The sequence below is a fragment of the Lissotriton vulgaris genome, chromosome 6 (assembly GCF_964263255.1).
Source record: "Lissotriton vulgaris chromosome 6, aLisVul1.2, whole genome shotgun sequence".
Taxonomy (NCBI): domain Eukaryota; kingdom Metazoa; phylum Chordata; class Amphibia; order Caudata; family Salamandridae; genus Lissotriton; species Lissotriton vulgaris.
Genome location: NC_141694.1, coordinates 932,711,531 through 932,734,227, shown reverse-complemented (window position 1 = coordinate 932,734,227; position 22,697 = coordinate 932,711,531). Strand labels below are relative to the sequence as shown.

The 22,697-nt window shown below is 47.5% G+C and overlaps 1 protein-coding gene across 1 annotated transcript in view; it reads right to left on the bottom strand.

Annotated features, from left to right (window-relative positions):
* Window positions 1-22,697, bottom strand: part of SNX5 (sorting nexin 5) — a 458,311-nt gene that overhangs the window by 45,382 nt on the left and 390,232 nt on the right. Inside the window, exon 12 of the mRNA XM_086926920.1 lies at window positions 5,286-5,445. Coding sequence (XP_086783046.1) covers window positions 5,286-5,445 — 160 coding nt within the window. The remainder of the gene's footprint in view (window positions 1-5,285; window positions 5,446-22,697) is intronic.

Sequence of the window (22,697 nt, the reverse complement as noted above, 5' to 3'; positions counted from 1 at the left end):
TCTAGAATGGGCCGCAGGGACCCGTCCTTTTTTGGAATCAAGAAGTACAGAGAGTACACCCCTGTACCCTGCTCTTCTACAGGCACGAGTTCTATGGCTCCTTTTTGCAGCATGGCAAGTACTTCTTGCTGCAATAAGTGCGTGTGCTCTGCGGACATAGGACGGCTTCTTGGGGGTATGTTGGGGGCGGTGGAGGTCAGTTCTAGACAATAGCCGTACCGGATAAGTTGTCTCACCCACCTGTCTGTTGTAATGTCTTCCCAGATTGGCAGGAACTGCTGGAGTCTCCCCCCGACAGGTGTTAGATGGTCGGGGGGCAGTGACAAGAAGTCACTGTTTGTTGGGAGCGGAGGACCTGGCGTTGTTATTGCCGCGTCCTCTCCCTTTGGCGCTGTTCCCACGGTATCCACCCCTGGTGTTTTTCGTGTAGGTAGATTGCGTGCTGCCCTTGGCGTACTGGGAATGCTGTAGAGCCTGTCCTCTTGTTGCTCCCCTGTTACCGGAGCGACGAAAGGAACTGCCCCGAAACTGCTGGGACTGCAGAGCCCCCATGGATTTCGCCGTCTCAGTGTCTTTTTTCATCTTCTCAAGTGTTGTGTCAACCTCCGGTCCAAACAGGAAGTCCGGGTTAACCGGCTGATTGAGAAGAGTAGTTTGGATTTCGGATTTAAACCCCGAGATGCGCAGCCATGCATGGCGTCGCAGCATTACGCTAGTATTAATTGCCCTTGCCGCTGTGTCTGCTGCGTCCAGTGCGCATTTGATTGACGCATTGGAGATCAGTTTCCCCTCTTGTATAACCATTTATGCAGCTTCTCTGTACATATCAGGCATGTGCTGCACTAACTGTTCTAGGGTGTCGTAGTGCGCCCTGTCGTATCTAGCCAACAGGGCCTGTGTATTGGCTATTCTCCAAATGTTAGCGGCTTGCGCGGCCACACGCTTTCCAGACGCTTCAAAGATCTTTGACTCTTTGTCCGGAGGGGGAGCGTCACCACTGGATTGAGAGTTAGCCCTTTTGCGTGCATTAGCCACCACGAGGGAGTCCAAGGGGAGCTGACCTTTGATATAGGTGGGGTCCACTGGGGCAGGCCTGTACGATCCGGGGGTTGATAACCCTGGCTTTGGTTGGCTCCTTGAAAATGTCCGTCGCATGCTTGAGGACCCCTTTAAGCATGGGTAGAGTCTTAGTGGAGCGTTCAGATGTGGAGAAGGTGTCAAATAAGAAATCCTCATCCACTGGCTTGGCATGCATGTCGACGTCATGGTTAAGGGATGCCCGCTCTATCAATGCATTAAATGCCACGGTGTCCTCAGTTGGAGATGGTTTAACATTGTAGGACTGAGGGTCCGGAGCGGTATGGGGGTCATCAGGGTCATCGCCTTGGTCCCCTGCCCCTGACCATTGGTGAGTCATCCTGATCAGTGTCTGTGTGGTAAGAGTAGGCCATTTGGCCATAGTCTACATTCAAGTCCTCCTCACTCTGTGCTGGAGAATGAGCTATTTGTTGCGAATAGTCCTGAAGTGGTTCAAAAAGAACCGGAGAGGTAGAAGAGACCATCTTCTTTTTGAGGGGAATCCTGTAATCTTCCAAGGGATGTTCAGGCGCGATCTTCCGCTTGTGGACGGTAAGCCTGCCCGACTCCGAGTCAATAAAGAGTTTTGCCTGGTTGTCATAAGAAGGCTCGTGATAGACGACCTGTTCGTGTGTGGACTTGGAGGACACCTTCGACGTCTTGGAAGCCTCGGCGGTGTCATGGCGTTCGAGATGCTTTGGGTGGGCCGTGGGCGGAAGCACAAACTTTATTGGCGCTGAGCCCGCAGGTTTCGAGCTTGAATCGGCTGTTTCGGGTTTCTTCGAGGCCTGTGTAGGCCGCTCGCTTGACCGCGTCGAATCGAGCTCCCGGCGCCTCCATCCTTGGGCGTCGACGACACTTTCGGGGCGTCCTTGGTCGTGGGTTCAACCCGTTTTCCAAGCACAGCTTTGAGTCCTGAGAGGTGTGGCTCGAGACTTTTTTTCAACTGAAGGCCTTTGCTCTTCTCGCCATGTTTGGTCGTCGACGTCGGCGCCGACGCCGAGCCCTTCGAGGCGACGTGCTTGCTGGTCGAGGCCTGCTTCGATGTCCCAGTCTTGGAGCCGACGGGCATCTTCGATGCCGAAGGATCATCGACAGCCTTAGTGGGAGCGGGCGTCGACGTCGAACCGACCACCATCTTGAGTAGTTTCGGTTTCGGTTTCGATTTCGGCTCCGCCTGTTTCGATTTCGTAGAATCGACCGATGGCTCCTTTGAAAGGGTCTTAGCCTGGCTTTGGCGCGGGGCTGTAGACCGTGTGGAAGGATCTTGGCTAAGGCCTTTCGGCGATGCCTCGACCGGAGCCGGAGGGGGCGGAATGTTAATGATAGGCCCCGTAACTGTGGGCGGGCTCGGCTCTCCACTGGAGTCGTCATCAACGGCCCCAATGGCCTCATTGTCGTCCCCTACCTCGACGACGTCTTGGTCGTGGACGTATTCTTCGGCTTGCTCGTCCACCTCGAAATTGGAGTCCTGCTCCGACGCCGGTTCCGACATTTCTTCGGGAACGTCTTCTTCCTCTTCCTCATCTTGGAAGAGTTCCTCGTCTCCGGCATCGAAGATGTTCGCAGGTGCTGGTGCCGACTGTTGGGCCGACTGCCTCGCGTCGAAGTTTAATAGTTTTCTTTGAGCGGAACTTCAAGCAGGCGAAACATTTTGACTCGTCGTGGTCGGGGGACAAACATGTATTGCACACTGGGTGCACATCTAAGTTAGAATATTTTGAATTACAAACGGGGCACCGCTTAAACGGGGTCCGTTCCATCGTCGATGTAGTCTGGGCCTGTGTTGTCGTACTCCCTCCCCCCTGCCTAATTTGTAAACGTAGTGCTAGGGCTGAAAGCTTTGCTCAGAAGCTCGCAGTCCATGCTATTTCATGTTGTCTTGTTGAAAACTTTGGCTGCTTAGTCTCAATTCCTCCTCATGTCTCTTTAATCCACACCAGACACTCTCTGCCTCTTCATCTCACTCTGGCAGGTCACTTCTTACTCCTCTGTCAAGTTCTTTCCCCATCTTTCTCTTACTTGTATCTTTCACTCTTTTGCTCTGAGTCAAAGTCTGGAGGAAAAACAAGTGCCGGTCTCCAAAAATGATTGTCAGTGGGCCCCCACGACAACAATTGGCTTAAATCAAGTACTGTGCTTGCCCCAACATACCCAAGTTCTGAGCAAAGAAAGGACATGCGTGCGCTTCTGTAATTAAGGACTATGGAAACTACTCACGTCATTATAGGTGAAGGGTGCTTGAGGGCTAGTTGGCCCGGACAGTAGTTTTGAGCATCAGGACATGAAGGATGCATCAATTTACCGGCTAATCTGATAATACAAGATCCAACAACAGCATCTGGACCAAAGGTACCAAAACAGGACAAGTACCACTGGTCTTTCACTTTAATACTTGGATTTTGGCAACAGCAAGTTACTGACAGGTCTCTGCTGCACTGCAATAGTAGTCTGATACTGGTGGAAGCTGTAATGTCTCAAAATCACAGTGATTTGGAAAACTCTGTCTATGCGTGTGGCATATCCAGTGAGGGCAGTACAAAAACCCCACGAGTCCCAGTCACGAGACGGTATCCTACAATGGATGCATGAGTTAACACACCCATGTTTTAGTGATATTCCTGGAATTCTGCTCAGAGAACTCCTTGGGCCAACCAAAGCTTGAGCCCAAACAGGCATCTCAAGTAGAGCAAATAGACCCAAAGAGTACCCCTGGGTAGATCACAACCAAGGTATTAAAAGGCATAGCAGTGTTAACTACTACAAAATAACTTAGCAGCCGATAAAATATACATGGGACACAACAAATTGAATAATGACTTTGGTTACAGTTTTCTTAAGCCAGCTTTATCTTATGTTCCTACATTTGTATTACTCCCCCTACCATAAGTATTTCTTAAGCAGGCGCCTATGCATATGGTTCTTTGGCCCATTCACTCTCTGTATATGTTGTCTGATAAGTGTGATTATGTAGTTAGAGGAGAGTTGATAAAGATTTATTTCGGTCATAGCTGTAGTTAATGTTACCGTAAAGTGAGTGGGCAAGATGAGGACCTCTGTGGTGACTAATGTGTATGAATTTCATTTTGTTCAGGTTGGTAGTCCATTATTCACGTAGACAGCTATGATGCAGTGTTCTGGTATGAGGGTGTGAGATGTTTATGCTGAGCTTTAGCCGAGTGGTTCTATGGAGCTGATGGAGATATCAAAATCTTTGAATTTGAGACCAAAAGATAAACTGTAAAATCACTGTGCAAGGCCTTCACACAGAAAGGACTATGAGGACAAAATGCAGCACTGCAGACCACAGGTTCTACAATAATAAAATGCTTTTATATATCATGCGAGAAGCCTTAATATGACACATTGTAATCATCTAAATAAGAGTCTAAAGAATGGTTAAAAAAAAAAAGACAGCCTACATTCCCAGGCTTTCAGGTAGAGAGCTAAAGGCATGCAATCATCCATCAAATAGCGCAAAACGGGATTTGGGAACCCAGTCAGATTTATGTCGTTACTACGCATGCTTTTACAACGCATGCCTTTACCACGCAGGTTTTACAACGCAAGTTGTTACAACGACTTGCGTTGGGGGGCGCTGGATAGTGAATAGCTTAATTTACTATTCCAACTCCAGTCCCCGTGGATAGTAGGGAAGGTTTTGGATAGTAAATTAAACTATTCCCTATCCTACAGCGCCCCCCAGCGCAAGTCGTTGTAACGACTTGCGTTGTAAAAGTTGCGTGGTAAAGGTACTGCGTGGTAAAAGTTGCGTTGTAAACGCTGTTCCCCAACCCAGACCACATGTGTGGGCACGGCATGTGTAATAGCATGGCTACTGCTATAGCCTTCTTTAAGAAAATGTGCTAATGCGCCATCTATGGTACTTCCCAATGATAGAAGTACATCAGTTTTGCAGAAACGAAGAATACAGAATGCAAGTGCACATGTTGCAGGATGTGCACAGCCACCAGCACTGCCATGAGGGCATGAAACATTGTTTCAATGGCAGCAAAAGCATTCGAAAGATTATGTAAAATATTTTTTTTAACTTACATTTAAACAGTTGAACTTGGAAACACTTCTGCCAATACATTGTACAAAATGTCAATGTCATCATTATAATGTTGTGCCTATCCCTGTTTCGACAGTACGCATACCTACAATACTTATTCACAAAAGAAAATATCTTAATGAAAGATTCTCACCTTCCTTTGCAGATGCAGAAAGTTTCTCAAACTTCTGGCAGCACTCTTGCTGGTACAACTCTGCCTGCTTCACATCTTTGCTTTTTAATCTGGCTTTATCCAGGGCTTTATTGGAATTTTCATAATCAGAAAGAGACCGTGTCCTTCTGTGCAAAAGATCCTACAAAATAGGCATGTCATGATGGGATTGCACAAAATTACACATTAAAACGCTGACTAAAAATGCTATAACAATCAGTCACCAAACCTGAATATCGTTCAGCATCAACTACTTTTATTAAACAAAGTACAATCTGCACTAAATATTTGGACAATACAAGAAGAAAGAAGTTATGAACGGAAAATGATACTTAGCTTGTAAGCATCTGTTTATTGCTCGTAGTTCAGCAGATGCACATGATGCCTTGCTTTCTCCTGCCATCCAGTGTTGGGTTCCAGCATTACAACTTGTTTCTCTGGTAAGACATTTCAAATCAAGGGAGGTGCTGAGACTCTCGCCCCAGCTGCATTACAACGTTGCTGCAAGGCTGTGTGGCGGCGGCAGCGAAATGCTCCCGCTCATAAAGAGAGCCTGAAGCAGATACCACTGTAGTGCAGCGCCATTTGCACGTCAGGCGCACTGTTGCCTTGGACCAGGTCGTGTATGGCACACAGTCCGCCCACAACAGTGCAGGCATAGGGGACACAACATGTGCCCCAGCCACACTTCAAATGGGCTGAATCGTCCGGGGGCCCTTTTGGTGTCCCCTTCACGGCCTTTCCGCTGACCTTTTCATGCTGGGGACCACACCATGAAAAGGTCTGGGGAAAGGGAGGTCGTGATCCCCCACGACGGTGCTGATGCCGGCACAACCTCCATAGACCACCGCTTTTCGCACTATACATGGACAATTGTATGTGTGGCAACTACAAAAGGCATCCCTGTAGGACATGACCTTCAACTAAACTATAAAAAAACACATTCAGAATTATTTCACCATAAAGGTGTTATCAGTTGTCAATAACCATGGGACGGTGTTATTGTGTACATAAGTAAAATGTGTATTAAAATAACACGTGTAAAATTGGTCCTAGAAAGGTTTTCGATATGAAAATGATATGTAAATGGTTGGAACAAAGGGATGGTTGAAATGGGGAGCAGGAAACAACTTACACAGTAGCATGCGGTCTGTGCCATGCTAACTGAGACTGAGAAGATTCAAGTACAAAGACTATGTAGCAAAACAACATGAAGAAGGCGATAACACTGGTTTCCCAAAAGCATAGTTAATAAGATTAGAATTTTCCTATTCTCTCATTGCCACATTAATTTTTTAAAAAAGAGAGCAACATATAGCTAACTATTACAAGAACCTATATGCACAAGCATCTTGACACTTAGAGGAACTACAAAATAATGTGAAAGAACCAGACTAAATGTGTTATTCCGGACTGAGACTTAAAAGCTCAACATTCTTTTAGCATTAGCAAAGGTAAACTGCCAATGAAAATCTGTCTAGTCAAGTCAAGTCAAGTCAAATAATTTATATAGCGCGCTACATACCCAGAGGGTCTCAAGGCGCTTGAAGAAGGGTGGGGAATTACTTGTCGAATATCCAAGTTTTAAGTTGCTTTCTGAATGCTAGGTGGTTCTGAGTGAGGCGAAGGTGAATGGGAAGTGAGTTCCAGGTTTTAGCTGCCAGGTAGGAGAAGGATTTTCCTCCCAAGTTGGTTTTGTTGATGCGAGGTACAGCAGCAAGGGCTTGGTTGGAGGAGCGTAGCTGGCGGGAGGGGGTGTAGAAGGAAAGTCGTGTGTTGAGGCATTCGGGTCCGAGTTCGTAAAGTGCTTTGTGTGCGTGGGTTAAGAGGCGGAATGTTATCCTCTTATTGACGGGGAGCCAGTGGAGGTTTTTCAGGTGACTAGAAATGTGGTCTTTACGCGGGATGTCTAGTATGAGTCTGGCTGATGCGTTGGAGTTTTTTCTGAAGTTTTGCGTTGGTACCGGCGTATAGGGTGTTACCGTAGTCCAGGCGGCTCGTGACCAGTGCGTGGGTGACCGTTTTTCTAGTTTCGGTGGGGATCCAGCGAAATGTTTTTTTGAGCATGCGAAGAATGTTGAAGCAAGATGATGAAACGGCGTTGACTTGTCTGTTCATCGAGAGTGAGGAGTCCAGGATGACGCCCAGGTTCCGTGCGTGGTCCGTCGGGATGGGTGCTTTTCCAAGGGCCTCTGGCCACCAAGAGTCATCCCAGGCGGAGGGGGAGGTACCTAAGATAAGGACTTCTGTTTTGTCTGAGTTCAGTTTCAGATGGCTGTGCTTCATCCACTCGGCTACTTCTTTCATTCCTTCATGTAGGTTGGTTTTGGCGGTGTTCGGATCTTTGGTGAGTGAGAGGATCAGTTGAGTGTCATCAGCGTAGGAGATGATGTTGAGGTTGTGTTGGCGTGCGATGGTCGCGAGGGGGCTCATGTATACGTTGAAGAGGGTGGGGCTGAGTAAGGATCCTTGTGGCACGCCGCAAATGACTTCAGTGGCCTCTGACTTGAATGGTGGAAGGCGGACTCTCTGAGTTCTTCCGGTAAGGAACGAGGTGATCCATTCCAGTGCTTTTCCTTGGATTCCGATGTTTCTGAGGCGTTGTAGGAGGGTGCTATGACAGACTGGGTCGAAGGCTGCGGAGAGGTCAAGGAGGATGAGGGCGACTGTGTCTCCATTGTCCAGTAGAGTTCGAATGTCGTCTGTTGCTGCGATGAGTGCGGTCTCAGTGCTGTGTTTTGCTCGGAAGCCGGACTGTGAGGAGTCGAGGGATTTGTTGGTTTCGAGGAAGGCGGCGAGCTGGTTGTTGACAGCTTTCTCGATGACTTTGGCCGGGAATGGTAGGAGCGAGATGGGGCGGTAGTTTTTGAGTTCGGTGGGGTCAGCTGTGGGTTTTTTCAGAAGGGCGCTGAGTTCGGCGTGTTTCCAGCTTTCCGGGAAGGTGGCGGAGTTGAGGGAGCAGTTGATGACGTCTCGGAGGTGTGGTGCTATGATGGAGTCAGCTTTGTTGAAGATATGGTGAGGGCATGGGTCTGTGGGGGATCCTGAGTGGATGGAGTTCATCAGGCGGGTGGTGTCCTCAGTGGAGATTGGGTTCCAGTCAATAAGGATGTTCAAGGGGGGTGAAGGTATGGCAGAAGGTTGGGTGGGTTGGTCTCCGGGTTGGTTGTCGAAGCTGCTGTGGATGTCTGCGATTTTGTTGTGGAAGAACGAGGCTAGGGAGTCGCAAAGGGTTTGAGAGGGAGTGATGTCATTGGAGTTGGCTGAGGGGTTGGTAAATTCTTTGACGATGTTGAATAATTCCTTGCTGTTGTGGGCGTTGTTGTCTAGTCGGTCTTTAAGTGCAGCTTTCTTGGCAGTCCTGATCAGTTGGTGGTGTGTGCGGGTGACGTTTTTGAAGGCGTCCTTGGTGCTGGTGTTTGGGTCTTTTTTCCAGGCCTTCTCAAGGGAGCGACAGAGTTTCTTGGATTTCTTAAGATCGTTGAACCAGGGAGCATTTTTGCTGCCTAGTTTGATTTGACGTTTTTTCAAAGGTGCTAGGTTGTCGGCGCTGTTGGTTAGCCATTGAGTGAGGTTAATGGCTGCTTGGTTGGGGTTCGAAGAGTGGGCAGGGGGATTTTGAAGAAGCGATGAGGAGATCTGGTCGATGGTGATTTTGTTCCAGTTTCTTCGCAGAGTAGGTTGAGGAAGGTTGTGGGTTGTGGTCTTTTTGTAGACAAAGTGAACGCAGCTGTGGTCCGTCCAATGGAGAACTGTGGTGTGACTGAAGGAGATATGTTTGCTGGAGGTGAAGATGGGGTCGAGTGTGTGACCTGCGTAGTGAGTGGGGGTGTTAACAAGTTGTTTGAGTCCGAGGTTGGCGAGATTGTCCAGAAGGGTGGTGGCGTTGCTGTCGTTGCTCTTTTCCAGGTGAAAATTGAGGTCTCCCAATAGAATGTAGTCCTCGGAGGGGAGGGCGTGTGGGGTGATAAAGTCAGTGATGTCTTCACTGAATTGTGCACGGGGTCCTGGTGGCCTGTAGAGGAGGGTGCCTCTGAGTGTGGTCTTGGGGTCGGTGTGGATTTGGAAGTGAAGGTGTTCGGCGCTAGCGAGGTGGACGTCTGAGCTGGTTGAGATGCGGATGGAATTCTTATGGACGATGGCGATGCCTCCTCCTGTTTGCTTGGTGCGGTCCTTACGGATGATCTTGTAGCCTTCCGGGATGGCAATGGTGATGTCTGGGGCTGAGGAGGCGTTCATCCATGTTTCTGTTAGGAAGGCGAATCCGGAGAGATGGTGTCTAGTAGATTCCAAAGGTCGATGGCGTGTCTGTGGACCGAGCGGGTGTTGAGCAGGATGCATTTTAGGTGGTTGGTGTCAGATCTCTGTTTGGTGTTCGTGGATGAGGAGTTGGTCTTGGTGCAGTCATACTTGCAGGAGTTGCATGTGAAGGGTCCATGGGTGTGTCCAGGAGCGGCTTGGGCGCAGTTTGGGAGTCGGCCGGGGTTTAGGGCTAAGAGGGTGGAGGCGTCGTATGTAATGCGGGTGGGGTGGGTGGTACGGGGGCCAGGGGGTCTGGCGCTGGGCGCGGGCTTGGCGCGGACGGGCATAGACGGGCTTACCTTTGGCGCACCTTCGGCGTGGCCGCAGCGCGTGGACGCTGCGCGTTGGTTCATCTGCTTTAAATGGAGAGAGGAGTGGGGCGGAGCGTGGGAGGGTCAGCTGGGAGGCGGGATCTAGGTGCAGGGAGGGTCTGGGACGGGCCAAGGGGTCACAACAAAATGGCTGAGAGGTAAACAAATGCTCCGACAACGAGAGCTCAATCTATGAGGAAGCGCTATGGGGCAGATATATTGACACGGCTGCACTTGTAGAGTGCTGCTTAAATAACTATCACAAAGCGCTACACACCTCGAGGTGCACCACAATGAAAGCGCTAGCGAAAATAAGAGCGAGGCAAGTAGCGTTATAGAGCGCTGCTCAGGTAGCTATCAATTAACTATAGAAGTTGCCTAAATCTGCAAACAGGTCACGAGCGCTGCACAGAATGCCTTTCAAAATCAAATGCAGTGCTACAGAAAGCGCACAGGTCACGAGCGCTGCACAGAATGCCTTTCTAAATCAAATGTAGTGCTACAGAAAGCGCACAGGTCACGAGCGCTGCACAGAAATAATTTCAAAATTAAATCAGTGGCACAAGTAAGCACACCGTTCTCGAACGCTTAACAGAATGTTTTTAAAGAGTAACAGTAAATCATACAATACCACCAGGAGGGGAAGGTGAAGGGAGCGACCGCTTCTGCGTAACACCTGGGAGTGAAGGACTCCCTACTGAATTTGATGCTACTTTATGGACACTGGGAGCACCCTGCCTGCTGTAAATGTTTGTGGCAGTGTGGGGCACTGCCCACTTGCCTCCTACAACTAAAGATGCCAAAAGAAGGACACTGCCAATGCAAGAAGAAATTCCTTGGACATCACTCTTATCTGTTGTCCCTGTTAAATACAGGCTGTGAAATATTGGATTTGACTTTGGCGAGTAGGATGTTCAGAGTATGACCTGGTATGACAAACCTAGATTAATCATTATTTCTCCCTAAAAATGCACTTCTCCTAGCATTAGATGTCATTTTATCTGTCAATTAGTCACTTGAATAATGCTCAGGCATGGCGAAATCTATTCACACACTAAACTGGAAATGTATGTTTACTGTCTTGAGGGAGCCTGCATTCGAGAGGAAAACAAGACCAAGATAAACCTTGTGAACTCAGAACCTACTGCCGGAGTCTCACTTAGCCTTTGTTAAGAGGGACAAGATGAAGGTTCCCTCATCCTACCTTTACTCAAATGAAAAAATAAGCCATTTATGTGTAAGTGCATAAAGAGGCATATAATAGGGAATGTGGTTAGACAGTCACATTCATGCAATCTCACTATGTGTCGACGACCTTAAGTTAAATCTTGGAAATGCTTTTAAAGACACAGAACTGTAATAGAAATACTCAACAAGTTTGGTTAACTATCTGAGCTAAGATTGAACACAAAGTCATGCCTACTCCTTAGGTACCCTATCAGCAAATTTAAATTGAGCAGCTCTTGCCCTTGTATAGCAGAGAGAGATATTTAGATATCTGTGTATACAGATTTAGAACGAGGACTACTGTGGGCAAGGCACCAACAGCAACCAGAGGATTAATTTATTTCTGGAAAATACGGCCACTGTCTACTATAGTTTGAATGGCACGGCCCCAAAAGGTGGTGTTAACATGTTTTTGTATTTCATCTAAAACATGCCCGAGATGATCCCAGACAAGACTTTGCCTCAATCAATGGGGAGGTAAATCTGGAAAAGTGGAGTAAAAAAATCTATCTTTTAAAAAGAGGCATAGGGCCTAGGTTTTGAAAAGTATTACTACAATAACAGCAGTGCAAGCGCAATGTTTGACTGGATGGCTTACCAATTCACATATGGAAGAACCTGTATTGCAGAGAACTGCAGAAAGGAGAATATCGATGCTGGACTTAATACAATCAATAAATAGCAGTCTGAAATCTTACACAACAGATTAAGACATTGATAGGCATTGGTAGAAGTGATGTCTTGGACATCCAAAACACCATACACGAGGTCTGCCATGTTGGTCGTACCCCATAATCAAGGAATTGGATAGGTACATTAATATTTTGAAAATGTGTAAAGCAGAAACAACAAGAACATTAACCAAAATAGAAACCTGTGAAATGATGGAACTAAGAAGCTAAGAGTACCGAATAGAATGCTTAAGTTGGGGAGGGAACAAAGTGTTGTGCTGTATTGGACAGCACAGGATATGTCAAAAGCAATAGTAGATTTGTTAAGAAATATCAGGGTACATAGCATAGGGAGGGTATTGTAAAGATACTGACCGAACACCAGTTCTTGCTCCCCAAGCCAAAGTTTCAGGGAATACCAGACTGCAAGTGGTACAGTGTGGAGTTCTATAGAGGTCATATTCAATGCCGTGGAGGTTACTCAAAGTATACGAGAGTACTGGACATCTGTCCAAAGTTCAGTACCAGAAAAGCATATTTTTCAAATGTTATGAGCATTCTCTTATTTCACATTACCAGGCCAAAGTCGCACACTTGATTGAAACACATACAGAGAAGACTAAGATACGCTCACAGGTCACATCTACTCTTGGATTAATCATCAGGCACAAGAAAAATGTAACTAAAGAGAACATTTAATAATTTGGCTTTGGTTATAGATTGGGAACATGGAAGTCCCCAAATACCCCATTGATCTAGCAAAAAGACTTAAGTTGACAACTAGATACACATTTATTTATTAATCTTATTAATTTAAATTTATATATCAGAGCAACAGCTACCCAAAAAGCAGCAGAGGATAGAGAGAAACCTACTGGTTAAAACCATCAAGTACAGACTAATACGAGCTCATGGAATCACTCATTTAATATCAAAGAATGCTCTGCAAAAGAAAACAAGCATTTGCAATGCAATAGGTCTTGCATTTACGTGAGTTTAAGATATTGGCATTGTAAATGACAATGCGTTCTAGTTATGTTTCAAAAACACAAATATAAATAAAAGGAATGGTCATTTACAATGCCAATAGCTCAAACTCGTATAAATGCGAAACCTGTTGCATTGCAAATGATTGTTGTTTGTTAGCAACTCACTCTCGCTCCGTGTCTTCTGATTGATGCACCATCCGTACACCGACTCCACAAAAGGAGTGCCTATCCAAAAAGTGCTTAAACAGCTTCTTATGGGAAGCAGGTGATATATAAATCTACAAGACAGGATGCTCCACGGACAGATACAGCAAAAGCTAAAATGTGCTGCAGAATACGGCTAGAGAAATTAATTGCAGAGGGTGGGAGCAATGTTGAATGTTTTCATTTTATGTATGATTTTTCAATATCATTATGATACAGTGCGGTGATAAAAAAAAAGCCACGAGCAATAATTCGCCGCGTTTCATAAAGCTGCATAAGTTTTTCTAACAAGCATTTACAATGCAATGGTCTCTGTATTATTAAAGGTAGAGTTATTGGCATTGCTCATGACTTTTTTTTTTAATTTTAAATAAATGGCATTGTCATTTACATTGCCAATAGCTTAATCGTTAAATAAATGGCATTGTCATTTACAATGCCAATAGCTTAATCGCTCGCAAATTTATTTTATTTTAAAAGTTTTATATAGAGCTGGCTAGACCCGGAGGTATCAGAGCGTTTACACAGTTCTTCGAGCATGGCAACATAGTTACTTGTAAGGTCGAGATAAACAATAAGCACAAATACGTAAGTGGAAAAGAAGGAAAGGTGAGAGATTCAGGGGGGGGGGTTGGAGTAGGGGAAGTAGACAAATAATGAAGGTGGGAAAGAGGAGGGGAGGGGAGGGTGAGAGACACAGCATGGGGAGAAGAGGGGAAGGGTGACGGGGACACAAACCGGTAGACGAGTCAAAGCAACGTCTAAAGTCCAGTAAGCTGTGATCCCAGGGGAAGTGGTATCCCTTCCCTATCTCTATTGCAAGAGGCTCCCTTTACGCAGTGGACTCTCTCAGAGAGGTCTCTGAGACTCCAAGGCCTACATACTGGATCCTTCCCCAAAAAGGGGAGAAGGAGTGCTTTGGCAAAGGGGTGCCATACCATACCTCAAGTGTGAGTGGCTCCCTTGGCGCAGTGGACTCACTCAGCGGGTTCGCTGAGACTCCAGAGTATAAATATTGGATTTTTCCCCAACAAGGGGAGAAGGAGTGCTTAGTCAAAGGGCACAAAGGACAGGGGGTAGGCAGAGTAGCAGGCAAGGGGAGAGATTCAGGGGAGAGGGGATAGGAGCTAGGGAAGAGACAATAAGGAGAGACGAAAAGAAGTCAAATGCATGACCTATTGCATTTACACCCACACAGAGCCACCCACACACACACATACAGAGCCACCCACACAGAGCCACCCTCACAGAGTCATTCACATAGAGCCCCCTACACAGAGCCACCCTAACAGACAGAGCCACCCACACATAGAGCCACCTACAAAAAAAAGCTATCCACAGAGCCACACACACAGAGAGCCACACACACAGAGCCAAACACAGAGCCACACACACACAGCCACACATAGCCCCACACACACCACACAGAGCCCCCCCACACACACCGAGCCCCCACACACACACACTCACACACACAGAAACCCCCACAAACAGAGCCCCCCCACACACACAGAGCCCCCCACACACAGAGCCACACACACACACACAGAGCCACACACACACACAGAGCCACACACACACACACACACACACAGAGCCCCCCTACACACAGGGCCCCCCACACACACAGAGCCCCCAAACACACAGAGCCACACACACAGAGCCACACACACACAGAGCCACACACACACAGAGCCACACACACACAGAGCCACACACACCCCCAGAGCCACACACACACACCCCCAGAGCCACACACACACACCCCCAGAGCCACACACACACCCCCAGAGCCACACACACACCCCCAGAGCCACACACACACCCCCAGAGCCACACACACACCCAGAGCCACACACACATAGAGCCACACACACATAGAGCCACACACACATAGAGCCACACACACAGAGCCACACACACATAGAGCCACACACACATAGAGCCACACACACATAGAGCCACACACAGGAGAGCAAGCACAGCGAGGGGGCAGGAGAGCAAGCACAGCCAGGGGGCAGCAGAACAAGCACAGCGAGGGGGCAAGAGAACCAGGGGGCAGGGGAACAAGCACAGCCAGGGGGCAGGGGAGCAAGCACAGCCAGGGGGCAGGGGAGCAAGCACAGCCAGGGGGCAGGGGAGCAAGCACAGCCAGGGGGCAGGGGAGAAAGCACAGCCAGGGGGCAGGGGAGAAAGCACAGCCAGGGGGCAGGGGAGAAAGCACAGCCAGGGGGCAGGGGAGAAAGCACAGCCAGGGGGCAGGGGAGAAAGCACAGCCAGGGGGCAGGGGAGAAAGCACAGCGAGGGGAGCAAGCACATAACAGATGCTGAATCCGCAGCTATTCAGTGGAAGAGCTCAACATACAACAAGCAGGGAAACAGAGGCACGAAAACAGCGGGCACAATCACCGGATCATGAGCAGGGAAACAGAGGCACGAAAACGGCGGGCACAATCACCGGATCACAAGCAGGGAAACAAGAGGCACGAAAACGGCGGGCACAATTACCGGATTACAATTTGGCTCAGGAACCAAAAAACTCAAAATAAAAAACAGACAAGTCTAACACAGATTAGATTGAATTTGACATATGCCATACGCAAAAACTAAAGACCAGTCACCTATTAAGCGATCCATCAGAATTCCAAAATGACAAAAAAAGCAGGTACAACTCAAACGTTTTGGATGAAAACAAAAAGGCCCTATATCTCCCCCAGTGTAGCAACCAGAATTGGTAACAGATAATGCAGCTCACACTCAGTTGAGATGACCAGTAAGTTTGCAACATCTGACCATTTTTTCTCACTCAATCCACACTGCACCACTCCTAGTAGCACAACAGAACACGACTACCACATTCTTTACTTCTTCAGGCCCGGGAAAGGTTGCTGACCCACACCACATCCACCCAAAATTATCAGTCCTGCAAACCCTCAATCACGTTTATTAATGTACCGAGATTCTACAAAGAGACAGGAAGCAGAGTATGCTGTAATACATAAAACGGAGTCCTGCAAGCCACTGGTTTACAGTATTGAAAATCAATATATCAGTAAGGACAGTCACTGCATCTACCAGTACCTTGTACTGCAAAACCACACAAAAACATAGCGTGACAGTAAACAAGCATTTATGCATACTTCACACCATGATAAGAAAGCATGCATTCACACATACACCCATGCACACACACACAGCCATCCATGCAGTTATGCAGACACACACACACACACCATGGTTAGAAAACACGCATTCACACAGACACCCATGGACACACACACACAGCCGTCCATGCGTTTATGCAGACTCACGTCATGGTAAGAAAGCATGCATTCACACATGCACCCATGCGCACACACATACAGTGGCACGCACGCACTTACACACACACATTCATCAGTTTCTACATACACACATACCATAAGCATGCAGGCCTGCCGCAGTGAGGAGCCAGCGGGAGAGCCACAGTCCAATCACTTGAAGTCCCCAGAGAGCGAACCAGGGGAGTATTGTAGTCCCATCCAGGTGCAGCGTGGGTGAGACAGGGCACCCCACAGGGCGGTACCTGAAGCCGACGGCCCCTGCACGAAATCAGCAGGGAAGCAGGTCCCCAAGAACAGAGGGGGCACTTCAAAAGCAGTCCCCCGCTTGTCCTCTCGGCAGGGGGACCACAGGGTGCCCTCGTGGCGTGTTGCCGCAGGTCAGGTTGCCGTTCCGCCACATCCGGTGGGGGCCCTCCGACTCCACCCCCACCGCAGCAATGTTCACAGCTCCTGTGTATTCCGCTATCAATCTGGGCCGCCTTCAGGACAGAGGTCGTGTGTCCCCGGGGTCATGCAGGGCGCTGGTCATTGAACCACGCAATACAAAGCAGCAGCATTGCAATCCACTCGCCGCAGCCGCCTGCGACCTTCCGCCGCTCTGACCACCAGCCACCTTCAGTTGGGCCTACTGAGGAAATATAATTCTTGATCGAGTAGTGTTCCCCAGCGAGTACCCCACCGTCTCCATGTACTAGCTTGCAGTGCATGTGATTTCCCTCCTGTGTCTGCTACGAAGACGCAAATACATTTGCGTCCATCTTTAACATGTCCTCTTTCAGATCCGCCATAATTGGATTGAATATTCAGTTCCTATATATGCCGTGCCACCGTCTTTTTGTGGTACACTTTACACGTTTTTCAGCTCTGGCGAAAGTAGGCCCTGATTCTGCCATGAAACCTTTTTCCCTGTTTCCCGACTCTAAGGGCCTCAACCCAGGCTGCCTCTGTACCAGTCACCCCTGCCTTACTCCTTGCGCGGCTCCAGCCCAGCCTTCTGCCTGCCAAGACTGTATTCAACCTTCGAATTATCTGCTCCACTCCTCGAAAATACATTCCTGTCTCGTAGCTCAAGTAAACATCCTCCCAGCTGCAGGAGCATGGGCCCGGTCTTTCTGTCTCTGTGCAAGTAACTCATCGACTCCGTTGCCATGGTAGGCCCATGCCCCCTCACCCCGCATGCCGATACGTAGACACGTATACACACAGACAGTATAGAGTAGTCTCTGCCCGAGAGACCTTCCTTCCAGACACTACAGTTCTTAGAACATACGATATTAGATACGATATTGGGATCAGGTTGATCTGACATCCCAGACTTATGTCTACACTTGTAGTGCTAAGTGTCAAGCCCCCTTCACCCTCCAGTTACACGTCAGATTCACGTCAATCTGCTGCGCGCGCATCTGTGTCATGATTTTCTGCTGACATTGCAAGATTCTCCTATGTATCCACCCATTTTGTGACCTCATGATTAATGACGTCTCTAGTACACGCCTTCATGCACGTCTATTGTAACGCCTTTATTATGACGTATTCATGTTTTATCTCCTTTTTCCAGCTGTTACGCCTACTGCCTATTCGCTTAATGTAATGCATTGACTATATATATGTACTTCTGTAAATAATATGTTGTCTGTCTGCCCCTTCCCGAACCCGTGTGGTGACGGAATGGTTATGCCACCTTGGCTCGAGCCAATAACCCAATTCCTTTTACAGGAATAAAACCCTTTTGAGTTAACCTCAATATCCCGGATTTTGCCTCTTATTTTTCTGAGTTATTCTTATTGATTATTGATTATAAATTATGCATAGGTAATCGATTTTACCACAGTTTTGGCGCCCGAATAGGGACCCCTCCCCCACCCCACGCGCCGGAGGTGCGTTGCAGGCCTAGCCCCCTGCCACAGCCGGACGGACAACTACGCGTATCCACAGGATTTCCTGTATCTCCCTCAGGCCAACGGAGGTGACTGAGGCTGCGATCGACACCCAGACGAGGCGGTGAGGAGTGCGGAGGATCCCGACCTGAGCCTAGCTGAGAGAGCAAGATCCGAGGTATACGGAGGCCCACCAGATTCCGAAGTTCCGAAGTATCTACGTCGCGAGTCGAGTCCGAATCCAGTCCGAGCCCAGTCCAGTCCAGGGTTTCCGAGGCCTTCTGTCTCCGTGCTTCCTGGTGAGTACCGTTGCTAGGGACGCATCCTGACGTGCGCATTAGTTTGTGCCGGTCAAGACAGGTTCGGGTACACGAGCCTGGTCTGCACTGTTTAGCAGTGTATCTATACTGTTTAGCAGTATATCTAGTTTACATCTGTAAGGTGTATCCGTGCCGTTTAGCGGTACATCCTGTTTCACGTGGTTGGTAGGTTTTCAATGTAATTAATAAATGTATTGATGTCGTGGTATGTGTGAATGTTCGATCTTCATTATTGTGCTTACACGTGTTTTATGTGTAGTGTGTTCATATTTAAGTAAGAACCAAGTAGCCAGATTTCAGAATGCCGTTGTTTTCCAAACTAAGACAAATAAAAACCCGTAAAGGGGTTCTAGAAGAAGCTGTTCCCGTTCCACCTAGGGACACTCCAGGGTACTTTATGTACCATAAGCACGGCCTAGATGCCGTTTTGTTTCTTGACTTATGGGTGGATTACACTAAAGAACTGTCAGAAAATCAGAGATGGCCCGCTGCTGGGACATGGGATGCAGAATGCATCATGAGAGTAGAAGAAGCATTGTGGAAAAAGAAAGCCAGACAGTCACAGAAGGATGCCATCGAGTTATGGCGTAAAGAATCGCATAGGCGTACCGAAAAAGCTCACAGATTAGAAGAAAAGAGTAAGGAAGAGTCTGACAAGATCCAAGAGAACGCATTAGTTGAGGAAGGTATCAGAGTAAAGTTAGAACAAGTAGACAGACAGCGAAATACACTGATGAATGGCATGTTCCCCATCCTGTCAAAGGGCTTGCCAAAGGCCTCTCCGGAAGTACCGAAGGACCTACCACCCCCATTGCTCCCGACTAAAACGCACCAGAAGACAGCAAAGGACATTTTCCTCTCTTCCTATTTAGACGATGTGGTTCCCGCATACGTTAATGCTGCATTGCCACAAGTGCCTGCACCTGATGGTCAGGACAATTATGCTCTTCCTCCCCGACAAGCTACTCCCCCGATTCCTCCTGGTCTTCCAGCACTCCTTCCACCTCCTACTGTACCTACTTCCCTTGATACGAATCCGACTAACCCCTTCGGAGTCGGCGCCTCAGGAGGTGCGTCCGGAGGAGCGATAGGTTTCCAGACCCCGCCAGCTGCCCATCGTATGAGTTTCAGAGAAATAGCGCAACAGCGTACACCTAGAACAGATATTACAATTCTTGGAGATCGCCTTGCAGACTGCAGATATGATCCTGTACCCGGTAGAAAGAATGACGAGAGAATGTTACTCGCGTCAATACGTTTACGGCGAGTCACGAACTTCCTAATGACATTACCTGGAATGACAGAACACCTAGATAGAATATATCAGTTTGTTCAGACAGGAGTAGGGCCTGACAGTATTAAGGAGGCCATGACCTACCAGAAAGTGGATACTAAAGCCAAGATATTGCGGTTTCTTATAAACTGCTTCATTAGAGAAGTGGACAGGCCGGGTATGAACCCGGAAGACGTAAAAGCACTCCACAGATGGGGTCAGAATATAACAGATGGACAGCATGACAAAGAGGCCTGTATAGATAATATGTACCGAAGAATCAGAACTGCAATTAATAAGATGCATGAGAGAAGACAGCCCGTACCGGAAGTAGATTCCGACAAACATGAATCCTCAGAGGAGGAGCCAGAGGAGGAAGCCGAGACACCGGAACACTCACAGTTGCCGGTCAGGGAAATGATAGCTTACGTAGGTAAAGGAAGACCGTTTAATACTTCGATGCGCCCAGTGCGCCCAGAAAGTAAAAGGATATATCAGGAAGCCATGTGTAATCCTAGAACACCTGAACACTTGTTCCAAGCCACTGACAGAATACTTCAAGAGCGAATGGGGTACCACGTACTCGATTCTATGGATGAACAAGAATTAGCCAGGTCAGCCGTGCAATGGGCTGACAGCTCTGAGAAATATGGTGATGATGCGTTAGCACATACGTTCTTGAACTTGACACCGAGTGATCAGCGTTTAGCTGGTATGTACATGATACAACATCTGCTCTTATTGTATAAAAGCCAACGTTCTGATCCAGGTCCTCTGCCTGACATACTAATAGAACTAGTCACGAACAGATGGAAAGGTCGAAGTACTGATCTAATTAAAGCAATACTAGAACACCGCCACAAGTATAGTACGTTCTTATGTCCACCTGTCCATTCTGCACCCGTTATGGAACGAAAAACCATGTATTATATGGATAGACAGAATCCGTTGCGAGAAGTGCACCCCGTACAGAATGCAGACCACACGCTTAGACGTGTATTCACCTGTAACTAAAATTGAATTGTTGGAAATGAAGAAATTAGTACCCAGTCACGATAAAGACCCTGCAGGTTTTCACCGCGAAATAAAGGATATGTTATTAATGGGTGATTATACTTATCCCGACCTTATGAAAATACTGAAAGTACTACTACCTCCAGGCATATACGAGAAACTCAAGGAAAAAGAGTGGGAGGTGGGAGACGCAAAGATTGATTGGGCTGCATTACAAAATGAAGAAGATACCCGAGTGCCAGGCCTAGGGCTTGGAGACAAAGTTAAAGCGTTACCAGGTTTATTAGTACAAGTGTTGCCACGTTTATTGAGTACGAAAAAGGAAGATTGGGGTGCTATTTCAGCATGCAAACAGAAACCTGATGAAGACACTAGTGATTTCTATACACGATTCGAGAAATGTTTTGGTATAAATAGCGGTCTGAAAGCAAGTAGCGAGTCATATCCACATCTTTTTGTAACGAAATTAGTCGAGAATTCTTTGCCCCAGGTCAAGAATAGAGTACTGAAAGTAGAAAGTACTTGGCAAGCTAATACTCCTTCACAAATGTTACAAATGTTACAGTACCATCAGAATAGACTTAGAGAAGAACAAGAACATGAACAAAGACGTATGAAGGATACAAAAATGAAAATGTTAGTTGCTCAGTCGGTTCCTGCCGACGGTCAGAAAAAGGGTGCGACCCACCCCAGTAATTCAACAGTTCCTGTCAAGGGTGTATGTAATTATTGCAAACAGCCAGGTCATTATATAAACGATTGTGCAGTTCTGAAACACAATATCGCCACGGGTAAGACTAAAGAGAGACCGCGTCCTCCTAGACAAGATCAGACCTCACAACAAGTACCCCAGAACATACAACATATTGCACCCATGCCAGCATCTACACAGACCGTAGCGATACCCCAACAACAGCCCGTTACCGCAACACAAAACACAACACAGCAGATGTACCAGTATGCGCAGAACGATTACCCTGATTATCAGCGATACACATGAAACAGCCTAGAGAGGGAGTTCCGCATGCCTCTTATTGAAGTTCCTGTAGATCAAAATGGTCCTTATGTACATAGTCAGGTATTAGGGAAAGACAGAAAGTTTCTCATTGACACAGGGGCAAGCAGAACCACGATAAGTCACAATGAAGTACCAGGGGCACCCCTCTCAGGCTCACAGAACGTGTCCCTTGGGTTTTCAGGAAAACCCATTATTAATGAAGTATCACAACCCCTCCCTCTTGCAGTAGGACCTCTGACACGGACTACAGATTTATTGCTCACGAAGTCATGTCCAGAAAACCTGTTAGGTATAAAAACACTGAAGGCTCTAGGAGCTATTATATGCTGTTCTCCGGAGGGAGTACGATTGTTTTTGCGAGATTTCAAAGGCCATTATGTATTGAGAGATATGGATCCCCGGCTACAGAACGTCCCTGCACACTTGTGGGCACAGGGCCCCACTGATGTAGGTTGCATGCACATTACCCCATATCGAGTCACACTCAAGGCAGGAGTGGTATTACCACGAATCCGACAATACAAGTTACCCCCAGATGCTGTAGTGGCTTTACTGAGAATCATTGACGAGCTCATTGCACAAGGAGTGGTTGTGGAAACTGACTCAAATGTGTGTAATTCTCCTATCATTCCTGTTCTTAAACGTACTGACCCAAATGCTCCACCTGTTTATCGATTGATTATTGATCTGCGCGAATTGAATAAATGTATTGTACCGCAGTACCCTGTGGTCCCAGATATCTCTTCATTGCTGACTGCTATTGATTCAGAAGCGACGTTCTTTACTGTAATAGACCTCAAGAACGCCTTCTTCAGTGTCCCTATTGATCCAGAGAGCCAATATTTGTTCGGATTCAGTTTAAATG